Source organism: Rhopalosiphum padi, chromosome 2, assembly GCF_020882245.1.
Source record: "Rhopalosiphum padi isolate XX-2018 chromosome 2, ASM2088224v1, whole genome shotgun sequence".
Lineage (NCBI taxonomy): Eukaryota > Metazoa > Arthropoda > Insecta > Hemiptera > Aphididae > Rhopalosiphum > Rhopalosiphum padi.
In genome coordinates, this window is record NC_083598.1 from 46586379 (window position 1) to 46602324 (window position 15946).

The window sequence follows — 15946 nt, forward strand, 5'->3', positions numbered from 1 at the left end:
TATTAGAAATTAGAAATATTTTATTAAATTAAATTAACTCATTAGAAATTTGATTAATATATATCAAAATACATCAAAAAATATTCTTCTACAAAATATGAAATTAAAAACGTATGTTGTCATTTCAATAAGTCACTTAAAAAATATAATAATAATAAAAAATAGTAAAATAGTAAAATTGTATTTTTTAATGACTTAAATTAGGTAAAATAAATAGGTATTTTCAAAAATTACCTAGTTTAATTTTAAAACAATGAATTTCTTACATTAAAAAAATCACTGTCATTCATAGTTAGGTATTTCAATAGTATACTAAGTTAGTATTATTCATATTATTTGAAATAATTATTAAATAATACAAAAATATATATTATGTAATTATTAGCATCTGACAGAATTTTGAGACAACAGGCCATTCATACCTAGATCTAATATGGGTTTAGAACTTTAAATTCCTGTTTTAACAATTAAACAACCATGTACCTACAAACGGCTGCATACGAACTGAGTCCCAGTATAACCTTTTTTGACGAATTGAGTCCAGTGAAATTTTAGGTATAATACTAATTGAATCCTTGTTTTAATACTAACTGAGTCCCGTCAAACTAAAAAAAAAAACATTTTCCTTCCCATTTTTATAGACTTAGGACTATTTGTAGCATGTTCTAACATGTCGATGTATATTTTTTCGAATTAATTGTAAGTCATAGGTATTTAAAGTATCTGTATCATTCTCTCTGAGTTCTCTATGAATAATTTTTTAAGGTCTCTCAACTGGATCATCTAAAGCTTTACGTTTTAATTTATTGCCAATTTTCTGTCTATTTATTAAATTTTCACTCGGTTGTTCATGATTATGACTAATAGATTTCTCAACTATAGTATTAAATTCATTTAATTTAAAAAATGATTTACAGTTATTTTTGCAACAAGTCCAGCGTTGGTGATTATTGGCTAAATTCTTGTGAAAACGAAATTTGTATCCGTCGATTACAAATATAGTTTTATTTCTTTCACTTAGTATAACTTCATCCATGATGCTTGGTGTACCTCGTAAACTAGAGTGTGTAATATAATAAAAAAAAAATTCCAAGTTGATATGAACAATATCAGTAGATATCGGTAATTATTTTACTAGCGACGTTAGAAATAAAATCTAAAATTCCCGGCCTATAGTATAATAATATGTTACTATATTATCTGATGAAAGTCATAAAAATGATATGAACGAAATGTATATATAGTATTATATACGTATATTGTACATCCATTTTGACGCCCGGCACGGCTGTGCGGCATAATTTTCGCTTTGTCTGGACTCGGACGGTTGATTTTATATTTTACTCAAAATAATCCTCGGACTCAATTCGTATACTATTAGTTTCTTAACCCCGGACTCAATTAGTATATAATTTTTTTTCCCTTCAGGTATGGGGACTCAATTGGTATACAGCGCTACAAACAGTACAAGCAACAAGAAATTATATAAATTATTAAATATATTAAAACGACACAATTTAATAAAAAATATATTGTAAAGCACATTGAAAATGTGTACACAATTATTTTTATAAATATGAAAAAATAAAAATACAGTATCGCTTATAAATATTTATCATTACACGATATAGGTATAAGATTTTACGTAACAAAAGCAATTAAGTAGATATAATTATAAAGTACGTATTATAATTAAAATATTATTATGTACATGTGCACAAAGTACAAAATAAACATTTATAAAATAACATTATAATAAAAAGACAATATTTTCTCCTTGTTCGAGTTGAAGTGCTACTTTGTCGCTAGACGTTGCCCGGTCCGCTGGTCCCGACAACATGGCAGTGGCGAAAGTGAGAACAATACCAAAAGCTGCAGTGTACAAACCTGATCCTATAAAATCGCATAACAAAATATGTTATTTATAAGGCAATGCGAAGGTAAAGGCACAATTGATGAGGTATTTTCTATAAACCGTATAGGCGGTAAGTATATACGAGTATTATTTTATTTTATATGGACTGTTGTCTGTTTGCTACAATCATTATTGCAGCCTATCGACAAGATATTGTATAATCACACTACATATTATTCAGCTAAAACAGCGTAGCCTCCAAAATTATTCAAAGCTTTAAGCTCCTCTAAAATAATAATTAGTGTATGATATTAATTGGCTCATTTTGTGTAGGAATATTTTACTTATTCCCGTAAAGTTTAATAAAATATCCAACTAGCTGTGACTTGTGAGCTAGAAGCATTCAATCATCTGAATTTGGTTTAAGTAATCCGGGATTAGGAGAATAGGAGATATAGTTCATTCCGGAAATGAAAACGTTTATAACAATTCTTTTTTTAATTAATCAAAACCATTACTGCCACGATATTCTTGGCTCAGGAAAGACTATATTATTAATAAATGTCAGTTATTTGTATTTCATTATCGTTTGATCCTATTCGGAAGTCTACAAGAGTGGTAGTCTGTAGATGCTGTATACCTCGAGTATTCGTCACAGATGATTTATCTTAAAATATTACCTCCGACATCTGGACGGATTAAACGACTACGAACAGAAGGTATTTTTAATATGAAAAATTAAAAAACTGAAAAAAGGAAAACTGAAGTTTGTAATTATGAATGTAAAAAGCAATTGTATTTTTTTTGTTTTTACGTGCCGATTGCAGCCATATACCAAGAAATCCGCGGATCATAGTGTCGTGACGTAAAACGTAAAATGCAATTTAATTTTAAAAAAAAATTCATTTCAATTTTTGTAATAATAGTACACGGCACAGTACTCGTGTTTATAATAATAGTAAAACTTCAGATAATTATCTATAATAATTCGTTCACTGCTATATTATAATAAATTTATACATGATATTATTATATGTTATCTTATGCTCTCGGGTGTTTTGACTTTTTCGTATTTTTTATAATTGTCTAGTCGTTTAAATTTCTTATTAAACTATATTATATGTATACACTATACACAACTTACCATTCGTGCAATCCGCAGAGACAAAAGGCACGGATTGAGTTCCACACAGCATCACCACGCGTTCCGAACCCCAACCAGCGGCGAAACAAATAACACCGATCAAATAGAGTAAAACTAAAAGACAAAAATAAACATTCGTCACATTTGGTTGTATTATATATTTTATTATATGCATATATCTTATAGTCGATACTACATCACATCATAAGGTGACCATACGTTCCGTTTTAAAAGGGCAGTGCCGTTTTCGGCTGTCTGCAGTCTCGTTGTTCCCGAGGGAATCTTATGACACTAAAATGTCCCGTATTTATAAGGTAGGCTTTAAAAATAACAAAAATCGTATTTCGTTGATGAATAATTTTTATTACCTATTCTTTTTTATTTCCAAATTTTACATTTAGATGCACTGCAGGACAGCTAAAGAGGGAATAATAAAAAATAAAAAAAAATGAATATTGGAGCGAATGACATATTATGGTTATAACTTATAATCATCGCGATATTCAGCATTCAGCGCCAACACATTCGAATGTTCTCTCAGAGCGATTCTTTTTTTGTCTCGTTTTGAATTCAAACATATGGTCACCTTCAGCCCAACTAGACAACGACTTTACTGTTATAAATTCTTATGAAGTTACTTATATCGACCGACATGGCGACATGTACGTAATAACTTATGACTAATGAGTATAGCACCTACACATAATACATATAGTATGTATTAATTATTATTTATTTAATTCCTAAAAATGTATATAAGAATAAATACAATTTAAAGTTTGTATAATATATTATAATATATTAATATACAAATGTAGACTGCTCGTAGCAGTTTGTTGCTTTTATCGCAGCATAATCTTGGAAAATTGGAATATAATAACTAAAAGATATGGTTTCTTTGGTGGTATAAAAAAAGGACACGGCATTTTAAGATTGATAAAATATCGGATAAATTCAACGAGCTGTTAAGATTGGAAAATTATATGATTATATGTCAGAGAGACAAAATGATGGTAAAGGTACCAATATTTATAAATTATTAAATACTAATCCTCAGAATATAATTACAGGTACTCCATCAGAAGTTATTTCGAGTAGCTACATGCAAAACACGGCAATTTATATTATATTACACAGATCAGGTACCATTTGTCTATTTATATATATATTACATATATGCAATACTTGCTAATTCATTGATAATATATATAATCAGTAGATATATTACAATATTAGATTATTATTTATTACCGGCGAGTCCTTGCCCAGAACCAGCTATCCCAAACACGCTTTTCTTGCTTATCGATTGTTTGCAAAAGCTGACCACGGCCAAAGCAGCCATTAAAAAACTGACGAAAACGCCAGCGGACATTAACACCAGGCCGACCTTCCATACGAACGGGAACATCGTCGAATCCGTAGCCAGTCCTTCGACAGCGAACGAACCACAGTGCTGGTTACCGTTGATTTTTTTACACCGGTAGTAAATGCCCACGGACGGACGGCAGCGCACTTCGTAGTACGGCGAGTCCACGGTGTTGTTCGCTGTGAATACAAAATCCAACGGTTATCAATTGCATTGAAGTAGCCTTTAGGCAGTGATGCACTAGTGCAGTGTACAAGTGAATATTTATGAATACACGTATTGTTGTATATTTATTGTTTGTTATATATATATATATTTTTTTAGTTTGTAAAATATGATAAAACGTAATAAATAATAATGTAAAATGAATTACACATGGGCATAAGGCATATAGTTTTTTTCGAGGCCGTCCCTGCGGTTAGATACCGTCTTTAGACGCAAAATTATTAAATTACACGTGGGTTTAATTTGAATGAACTTACTTTCAGCGGACAACGATTTGCTCGATAGACAGTTGTAATCAGTAGGTCCGATGAGCCATTTCGGCGAGTAAATGGCCGTGAATAGAGTAATGGTGGACACCACGCTCAACGTGGCCCACAGTAGACTTTTGGCGGTTAGAATGAAATACATCTTTTCGACCTGCACACACAAATTAACAAATCAACTTATTTTTTGTTTAATTCATTTGGTTATTAAAATATATTTAAAATCTTTTATAATAATAATTATTTAATATTATTTAATAATAATTTTTCTTTTAAAAAAATAAAAAAAAATTATATAGACTATTATTTATAATATACACTATAATAATTTAATATAATACAAAATACAAATAAACGTATACATATAAATTATAATATATATTATATGTTATAATATTAGTAATTACTAATTAGTGTTTAGTTCACTTCGTATTATCTCTGATATAGCAGATAATAAAGTGGATATCGCACGAACGTCGTATTGCATGCCCATATATATATATATACATATATGTATTATATACGTATACACTATACTATCTATATAGACGTGCACTGCAAACAAAGCATAATATACCGAGGTAAAGGGCCCGGGGTTATTTTACCAAATTAAAAACGTTAAAACCGTCGCGGGAACCGCCGCCACACTCGCCACAGCTATATTACATGCGTATATTATATAGCGGCTCTCGTTTGATTACTGCGGCGAAATCTCCTTGTTTTATAATACTCCATATAATACATAATATAATATCGTATATAAATATATAGGAGGTGCACGTTGCACGAAACCGGCCCCTCCGATATAATAATAATAATATAATATAATATGGTCTACACACGTGTTCGTTGTGCCAAAGTGACGTTTGCCATACATTGCGGCTACAACAGTCAACAATTCACGTATATATAATATAACTGTGTAAGAATAACACCATAATAACAACAGCATAACATATACGATGACGTTATAATGAAATATATTGTAAGTCCGTTAATAGATAGGAAAAAAAAGGTTTTTCATTGCTGCGCCGTCTGCGCCCATAATAATAATATAACCTATTGCATTGTATATATATAGGTATATATTTATATAATATTGTGTGTCGTGTGTGTGTGTGTGTGTGTGTGTGTGTGTATATATACGAGTGACTCATGTGTACATTCTGTCATATGTAATATTATATATACCCTCTTATTGCGTTTACCTCTACTATTCGTCTTAGTCACGGGCATGAGGCATCCCAACCCTGCGTGCGCTCATCAACCCTCGAAAAAAAGAATTCCCCCGACGAGCAGTCGAGACGGTCTGCAGCGCGCACCGCCGACGACCGCACCTGGTTCAATTCCTGCATGACGGGCGATGTGTGTAAACCTCGCTAGGAAACCCCGACGACGACAATATAATAATAATAATAATTTAATTATATTATACCTATGTACGTATATTTTGATCGCGTATATTGTTTTAAAATTTTGTCCGTGTCCGAAAACAACACCGGAACAACACGATCGGAATTTCATTTTACGTTATTATTGAAGGTAGATATAGTATAGATACCTACGATATTTTATTATTATAATTTATAATATTATATATTATACTGAGCGCGTGTCTATATACAATACGTGTAGATTGTCGTTACCTACTCGATCGTCCATTATAGTAATATATATTATTGTATATATTATATGCGCTTGCACTTGGGCGAAGGTATATTGTGATTTCGTTATTAAAAGAATACGCATACTGCATGTACACTATACGAGTATATAATAATGTATTGGTGAGACGCATCTATAGGCCACTCGGCACGAATAATAATTCGATATTATTCTGGACGGCATGTGGTGTGCGGCCGTGATTTGAAAGAGAAAAATGTACACCCGAATAAAAAAAGGAATTAAAAATGGCGTTTAAATATTCACGGCGTAACAGAAGACCCTTAATGTGTTTTTTTTGTCTGTATATTCTTAACCGGCAACATAATGAACGAACGAAAATTAAAACCAGCTACACAATATTGACGTCTTAATTTACATCATCCGACCGGTATATCACAGCGCATCATTGCCCACATATTACTTGATATATTTTGTTATGTAGAACTTGTAGAAGACTCGGTAGCCGAACAACACATTATTTCATTGGTCGACTTGTACGTATAGAGTAGTTGAGTGCATCACACATTACGGTACAATATACAACTATAATACGTGCAAGGTGATTCTTTTTTAAGGTAATAACCACCCATTTTCTTGAAGAGTATCAACAATTTATATCAATACTTATAAATAATTATTTATTTTTATTTCATGTTATTACAAAACAACAAATGAACGGATTTTAAAAATGGACATTGTCAATTGTCATTCAATAAAGTAAAAAACTAAAAAACAATAATAGTAATGATTCGACAAAATGAACGTGAGTCGTACGCCATCATATTACCGATCCAAATCGAAAAACGCGTGACTATGAAACAGAAATGTTTCATCTTTTGTTAGTTAAGATTCTAGCTCTGAATTCACGTATGCTTCTATACTGCATTATTGCCCAAGGCTACATCAATATAAATAATATAATAATATATTATTTAACATTTATAATAATACGTATTTGTGAAAGTGAAATATTTTTAAACTCTTTATATTATTATGCAGTCTATTAGTCTATACGCGTAAAAGTCTAAGCACAGTGTCCGACACCTGTGTAATAAAGTGGTGCATACTGTATTCGCACTTCGTCGAAATAGTTCGTATATCTACTGTGAGTTAGTGAATAAGAGATCACGAATATAATATTACCAGCTGTATTGGTTATCACAGCTTCATAAATCATAATACAAGAGCATTATAATAGGTATACTAAATGTTTAAATGATATATGTATAATTTATATACGTATTATTATATATTCAGTTCCAGTGTCTGATCGTTTTTTCGGAAAACAAATTAAAAGCAAATACAATATAAACAGGGATGCGTGGGTGAGACGGAAGAGCGTCGGGGATATATTGTTTCATACTCGATATAATATGAACAAAATATATTCCAAAATTGTTCATCCGGAGTAATTTAATCATTTTTGTACATCAAAATTTACATATTACTATGGGGAATAAAACAGTTTAAAAAAATACGCATCATAATATTTGTATGGCTGCGTGCAAAGCAAACAAACGAAAAAAAAACAAAAAACATAATACCTACACTATATTGTATATACATACATATATAATAAATATATATATAATGTATACAGTATATACACATAAGATAGATTATTATAGTAGGTAGGTGGTATGTATAACATGGTTATCGTTCTGCATCAGTGTTGATTGTTGAACACAATATTTCGTTGTTATTTGTTGCGTGGTACCGAAAGTGTCGACGTGAAAACAAAATTAATACATTTTAATATGCATCTATACGAATATGATAAAAGTATAGTGTATAGATATAATGTGTATTATACAAACACGTGACTTAAATACGCTATGAAATTATATAGTTTACATCATTAGACTCATACGATGGACTTTCTAATATTTATTTTATGGGTGACAAACGATAACCGGATAACAAGCCACTGTGCAAAAATAAATGTACAAAGGTATACGCATTTTAAGTTTAGATTAAATCGTTTTATACAATATATTAATTATTATATTGATAAAATATATTAACTATCGAAAATTCTAGAGTATTCAATAAAATATGTATTTTTTCGAAATACACGCGTTGGGAAGTGAACTAAAAATAAAATGTTACACAAATCGACAAATCTTATAAACACTAAGTAATAACCATCTTACTTTAAAAAAATTCGACACACTGCAGATACGATTTATTCAATATGAATTAGAATCGTGAAACTATTAGTAGATATATTGTGTAATCTTAGGTATAAAACTGCTTAACGTAATTAAGCAAGTTTGTCGCGTTGAGTTAAGTTGTGAAATCATTAATGTTTCTAGTTTGAAACTCTAGGTAGGTATATATAGTAGTTACCATAAAAATATAAAATATAATACATTTTTAATAACTCACGAAGTTATATGAGATGTATAGGTGCTTAAAAGTATATAAATTACAAACATACAGTTAAAACAACTAACAACAGTTAATTTTTAGTGCATTTATAACATTTGATTTTTAAATCACTTTTATACATCGGTACTTAAGTACACACTACACACATCGATATTTTAAATTAAAATTACCAAATATCAATTAATACTAAGTATTATTTTTATTTTTTGTTAATCGTCTCTACGTTAATTACGAGTGAATATTTTATTCCAGTTTAACACAATCTACGGGCACTGTGCAACAACTGCAGTCTACAGTGCACCTGAGCAACCGGTTTGAAATTTGAAAAATCGCATACTGCAGTGTAGAATAAAAGTTAGTCCGCAGACGGAATAGAGAACGATAAAATAAGAAATCGAAGTAGAAAATATTTGTAATTACGACATTACAGTTTAAAACATTTTATATGCCCACCAACAAATATAGCTGTAATTTAAAACGATGATTATATAGTATATAGGTATAGTAATATAGATATATTAGCTATATAATATAGTACCTTCACGCACCGTCCTTTTAACTGATATGAAAATACTTTTTTAATTTTTTTTAAATTCATAATTCATAATAACAAAGTTAACATCGTTTACATTATCATTGTCAAGTATACATTTTTTTGTATTGCATTTTAAAGATAACATTTCATTATATATATTTTTTTAAAGAAGATAGTTTAATACCATTTTATTGAATCTATATATATGTATATTAGTCTATGATATTATTGAAGTAAACATGATTATTTTGTTACAATACATTTATACATTTTTAATGTTAATAAAATAATGTCCTGATGATTTTCTAAGTAAATAAATGTTTGGGTTACCAAGGGGTTTCCGTTTCGAATTACGAGCGGTATTTATCTATAAAGTATAAACTGTAAACTATAACCGAGAATTCGATACCACTCAGCTCACAGCTGTGACTGCAGTGATTTTTATATTTAAACGCATATATTTTATGTTTTACCGCATAGAAGATATTATATTTCTTAGACTATATATTGGTAATAACTAATAACTAATAACATTTATAATATAATAATGATTAAAAACTCGTTAAGTATTTAATGTAGATGCTACATTATCCTATATATTTCCTATTCTCCCTGCAGGTACTAATTATAACTATAGATTATATAATTATGGTTATGTTATAATTTATATATACTTATTTATTATACAAACATCGTATACACCATTTTTTTCGTTTAATTAGTATGACAGTTATATTAATTTGTTAAATGCTATAAATACATTTTTTTAAACATCAGAGTTTTTTTTTACTAATTTATATTCTTAAATTAACTCAAAACTTACTCGAAAATGGGTGGTCTCAGACTTTTAATAATTAAGTATATAGACGCTTAAAGTAGTCTTATGAATTTATGATATATAGTAATATTATTATAGGTACCTAAAAAATAATATTATATTTTTAAGTCCTCGTGTAGTCATGTCCTATAATAGGTAATAGGTAGGTAAATTTATTTATCAAATATCTATATTTAACTTCAAATAATGTTTGGTGAAACTTTCTACTGACTATTCGCTGATATTTTCGATTATTATATTATGTACATTTACAGTGTAGAAACGAACATATTGAAGCAGCTGTTCATTTTTATACATACATGTTCTCTATTCAAGTTATTTTAAGTCATTCTATTAGTCATTGTTAGTCTACTACAATGTAATTAATAACAAATAAATAATATGGACCAAAGGAATATTATAAAATATAAATTATAAGTAGAAGTAGAATCTACATAAAATCATAAAAATATATATTTACAATATCAACAAATTAACAGTCATATAATAAATTATTAAAAAAAGGTGCCAAAATTAATACTTATTATTAACAGTGTACTTATATCATAATATAATACATATTTAACTTACAAGTTACAATAATAATCATAATTCATAATTCATAAACAAAATATGTATAGGTACTGTATAACTGTATAAGTGTATAACGAATACGAATAAAATATAAATTTAATAAATTTTGCAATATTATATTATTATGTGTGTTTTGTAGTTTGTATTATATAGCCAGGTGGCCAGGTAGGCTAAATCTTTTGTAAGAATTTTGACTATTTAAAATACGTATTATCCTACGCAAGGCTACGCCCAAATCCAAATTCGTATTATATATTTATGAAGCCATAGCTTATAATAAAATAATAATATTCAATTTAACATTTACAATGGTTTTCAATGAATTCAAATTATTTTTGTGTTAAGTATCTATAAAATTAATATTACTACACTAATTCAAATTAGCTTCAAAATAAGTATTAAAATATCAAAGTAAACCTTTAACTATTTTAATTGCATAATTGAAAACTAAGAACTAAGTCCAAAATAATTACTATAATATTTTAGTGAAGATTAACTCCCTAAGAGATAAAAGAGTAAAATAGAGACAATAGAGTTTTAATATTTGAATGAATTATAAGTTAAGTATGAGTAGTATGACATTCGAAAATACTTTAAGATCTTTGAAAATTATTCATGATTGATTCTATTATTCCAACGTCCACAACAAATAGCATTCGCCATTGTAAAGTATAAGATATAGAACCTATAATATAACAAACATAATATAGCCAATATAGCAATATGGGTACTTAAATAATTTATATTGTTGGAACAGTTTTTAAATAAATATTTTTTTCTAAATGAAACGTTTAACTAAACAACTTAGTCTATTCTTAAATTACTACAGTATTCTCACGCGTTAACAAAATCATATATAAATAGTTATATTAATTAACATCAATGTACAAATAAATAACCCTTATTATAGTAATTAGTATTTACGTCCATTCCATGTGCAATGTGCAAAGAATATTCTTTAGTATATCACTAATCTAATAGTATATTTGTACACAAATATTGTTTATGTTTATTATGTATGGATATAGTATATTATAATACATTAATTTAGGTATAAATTATAAGTGTATAAAACATTAATTATGTACTTAGTTATGTGATATTTCAGTTAAAAAAATAACCTTATTTTTTTACAATAGATTAGGTTAGACGCATAATAATGCATACTGATTTAATTTTTTTTCTTATTAGTTATAACTATTATGATTATTATAAAATAATTTTTCATGTGTAAATATTCAAAATACAACTATTTAAGATCTGTTTTTCGAATAACATATGTTTACTATCAATCACTTTTAATTACGCCTAGGTACTTCACATCTAGTTTAGACTTTTTATTGTTGACATTTACTCATAATTACTAGGCAAATTGTTTCTGTTACGTTTTTAATGAGTATTTTTTGTATTAATAATAACAAACTGTCTGGACATTAAAACATTATAATAATCCCGAAAATTAAAATATTTATCGTCTACATTTACATATAACGATGCAATCGACAGAATTACAAGGTTCATCTGCAGGTAATTAAACTATAATTTTTCATGTATTTATATTTTATACACATGAAATAATGATTATTATAATTATCAAATATTATTAGATGTATTACAAGTTTTGAAATTATAGTATCTAAATTAATCAATAATTGCTTCTTATCGTTTAATTTGTTTTTATAATTTCTAGTGATTCTAGTTATAAACTATTATAACTTAACAGTTTACACTTCTTTCTTATTTAAATTGTCCATAGAAAAAAAATTAAATAAATCAAATTATAATAATATATACATTAGACATAAGTTGTATTTTATCGTAATTTGTTGTACCCTGTTAAATTATTCAAACTGATATTTATATACTTGTATTGCAAGAAATATGTCTTTTGTTTTGTGTCAAATTTTATGAGGCTTAGTGAAAATAAGTATTTTATTAGAAATAAAAGTATATTGAAGATCTTTCGCAATTCGCAATTGAAAATTCCTAAAAAAAAGATAACGATAGTAAGTAAATAAATTTCTTAGTGTGGTGATCGTGTCTTAGGAAGTTAGGAATATAATTTAGAAATACAAAGAGATGAAGAATACCTACTATTATAAATTGTGGGTTAGTACATTACACATGTATTCAGGGATTAGTACGATATAGTAAGGCACATTTTATACAGTAAAAGTTGAACCTCACGAACATGAATACATTTAAAGAAGATTATAAAATGAATGACAACGCGATAAACATAAAGATTACACTTACCCCGTAATACTTTTTATGCAATTCAAAATTATTTATATAGAATGCATTTTTTACGTTTAGCCATAATGATGTTTTCATAACTTAAACATAAAAACCATATAAATTTCTTTTAACGCGGACTACTCACATATCAAAAACATATTAACATATTGTCATATTTTTAAAATTCAATCCTGAATCCTTTCGTAAATTAAAAAATAAGGTAGGTAATGAATCAGTGTGTGTATATATATATATATATATATATATATATATATAAACATGTAAATAAACTATTATAAAATAATAACTGTAACAAACTTTTAAATAAATTAATATTAAAATACTTTAATGAGTTTAATGACTAACAAGATGATTCACCAAGAAAACATCTCCGATTTGTCCAATAATATTGCATTTATTTAAATTTTTGAATTTTTAAATCTTTAAGTACCCAAAGACCATATATTAAAATTCTTAGATTTTAATTTTTAGAAGTATTCTTTAATGATTGAATCTTATTTTTTATAAATGATTATTATATTATAAGTAGATCGATTTAAAAAGTTATAAGATGTAATAAATTAATATTATTTTATTTTAACTGTTTTTTAAACTTATTATTATCATAGTCTATAATCTATTATCCTTAATACGTAAAATTGAATAGTTTGAAATTATTCAATCAAACTGGCTAAGGTACATCAACATATTAAAAAAATTATATGGTGGACAATTTATTCTAAAAAATAGAGGTTAAAATTTTAAAAATAAGTTTTTATTGTCAATAGAGACCCTTTAAAATTTAAATGACAAAAAATTTGAATATTCGAAAATTTAGGCTTTAATTAAGTATACTTAAGAGTTCTAAAAATAATAATTTGAATAAATACATAATTTAAAGTAAAATGGGATTGATCGGTGAACTTTTTTGATAAATCATTTTTTTACAACAGAATATTATAATGTTAGACGTTAGTATCTATTATATTATTATTTATCTTAGTGCATTGGTCAATAATCAGTGATACTCTGTAATCGGTATTTTTTTTTTTGGTTTTGTTTATCATTTTCAATTTTGTGCCACAAAGTTAACTATATTTTCATTCTAAATACATAGTCAATGTTCACTGTGATTATCCCAATATGATACGGGTTCGTTAAATACCATTATATATTGTAGTAACTAAAGTGATGTTTTAAAATATATTTAAAAATTGTAAACAAATATAAAATTTTAGATATTTTATTAAGATATTCATAATACAGTAATGCCCTTATTGAAACGTTCAAAGCCATTAGGTTCATACAATTATACGTCATAAAAAACTAATAAGTATTAAACGTATTATGTAGTTATATATAGAAATATAAATTACTTTAATTAATTAAGTTCATTACAATACAATATCCTTGGTATATTGACTGTCATTTACACAATAAAATATACATAATATATTATGCACGCGTCTAAAGTCCGTTTTAATTCAATAATTACCTTTGATTCTAATGACTCACGTTACTGATAAAAAAAACCACCTCGTATGGATAATTTAAACTAATTTATATATTATTTATATTTTTTTACACATTCGAAAACCATAATTACCTATATCGTTTCCGGAATAAGCAACGATCGCGCCAATCGCGGTCCGCGGTCACACAATTGAATTGTATTGTAGATACTGTCTATTTAGTATTTAATAATTACAATAATACAATATTGCTAATAATACTAATCGAATAATGCAATACTCGCTTAATTCAGTTGTTAATTACTGCATCCGATATTAACAAACGTGTGCAGTATAGCAATATATTAAGATGTGTAACCGGTGTGTATTGTACTATTGTACAAGTTAAGTATAGGACCATATGACAAACTTACGTACCTAATTAAAAATAATATTATTTTTTTATTTACCGCGAAACTGTAGCCAACGACCGTCTGTGGAACGAAATACTGAAATATGGTGATATTCGAATCGAATATTTAAATATCGTTTTATGACGAAACGCGCACTACATTAATATTTATAATCGTTTGTTATTACAAATATTATACAAACGCGATAACCGAAAAACTACGAACGCAACAACAACTGCGGCTGTCCCGTGCACGCGGCGTACCGACGACATGCCGTGATCGCGCGTCGTGACCGAATGACTGGGTGTCTGATGGGTCTGCGCGACGCGCGTGTGCATTGCCGACCGCCACGGCCGTCGTGTATAATATATTATAATAATATGCATATAATATTATATTTATATCATACTCCGATACTCGTATATTATAATAATATTATTATGAATGGGTTGATGGTTTCCGCCGCCGACGGTGTACATTTGCAGTACATATACCTATTATATATATATATATAATATATATATTACTGCACCGCTGTACAGTTCATAGATATAATTTGGTAATGTCTAGAAACAACTGTATACAAGTTTTTACAACGATAATAATATAGTCAACTGTGATGCCGGTTCTATCCGAAGTCTTCAACTTTCGCAGAATGCCGGTCTATTACTTAGGTATATTTATTTATTTATAATAATCATCAAGCAAAAGTAATTAAAAAAAAAACATTCCAGTCTTCAGTAATAATAATATATAGTTATTGACACATAGAAACTATTACTTAGAATAGATTTAGTAATGATACAGATTACACACCAACAAATTTAATACAAAAACAACTGAAAAATTAGTACAATATAAGTATACCTAAAATGATTTAGTTACATGTTATGTTGTTTTATAGCTTAAAAGTTTTAGCCTTAAAAACATTGTGAGATAAAACAAAACAATTTAAGATAGTCATGATTTTATTGGCATTTAATAAAACT

The 15946-nt window shown here is 27.7% G+C and overlaps 1 protein-coding gene and 1 long non-coding RNA gene across 3 annotated transcripts; one reads left to right on the forward strand and one right to left on the reverse strand.

The window, feature by feature from the left end:
• Positions 1–1481: 1481 nt before the first annotated feature.
• Positions 1482–15268, reverse strand: LOC132919944 (LHFPL tetraspan subfamily member 2 protein). 2 transcript variants are annotated; one of them, XM_060981895.1, is made up of 5 exons: positions 14983–15268; positions 4848–5007; positions 4251–4544; positions 3000–3113; positions 1482–1893 (listed from the first exon to the last, which is right to left on the reverse strand). In XM_060981895.1, the coding sequence occupies exons 2-5, from the start codon at positions 4996–4998 to the stop codon at positions 1751–1753; spliced, it is 702 nt and encodes a 233-aa protein (XP_060837878.1). In that variant the 5' UTR covers positions 4999–5007; positions 14983–15268; the 3' UTR covers positions 1482–1750. The 2 variants fall into 2 exon arrangements, with proteins under 2 accessions (XP_060837878.1, XP_060837877.1); XM_060981894.1 differs by having other exon boundaries at positions 15015–15267.
• LOC132919946 (uncharacterized) lies at positions 3110–4750 on the forward strand. The gene is made up of 2 exons (XR_009660680.1): positions 3110–4012; positions 4070–4750. It is a non-coding gene; the product is annotated as an uncharacterized LOC132919946 (long non-coding RNA).
• Positions 15269–15946: the final 678 nt, after the last annotated feature.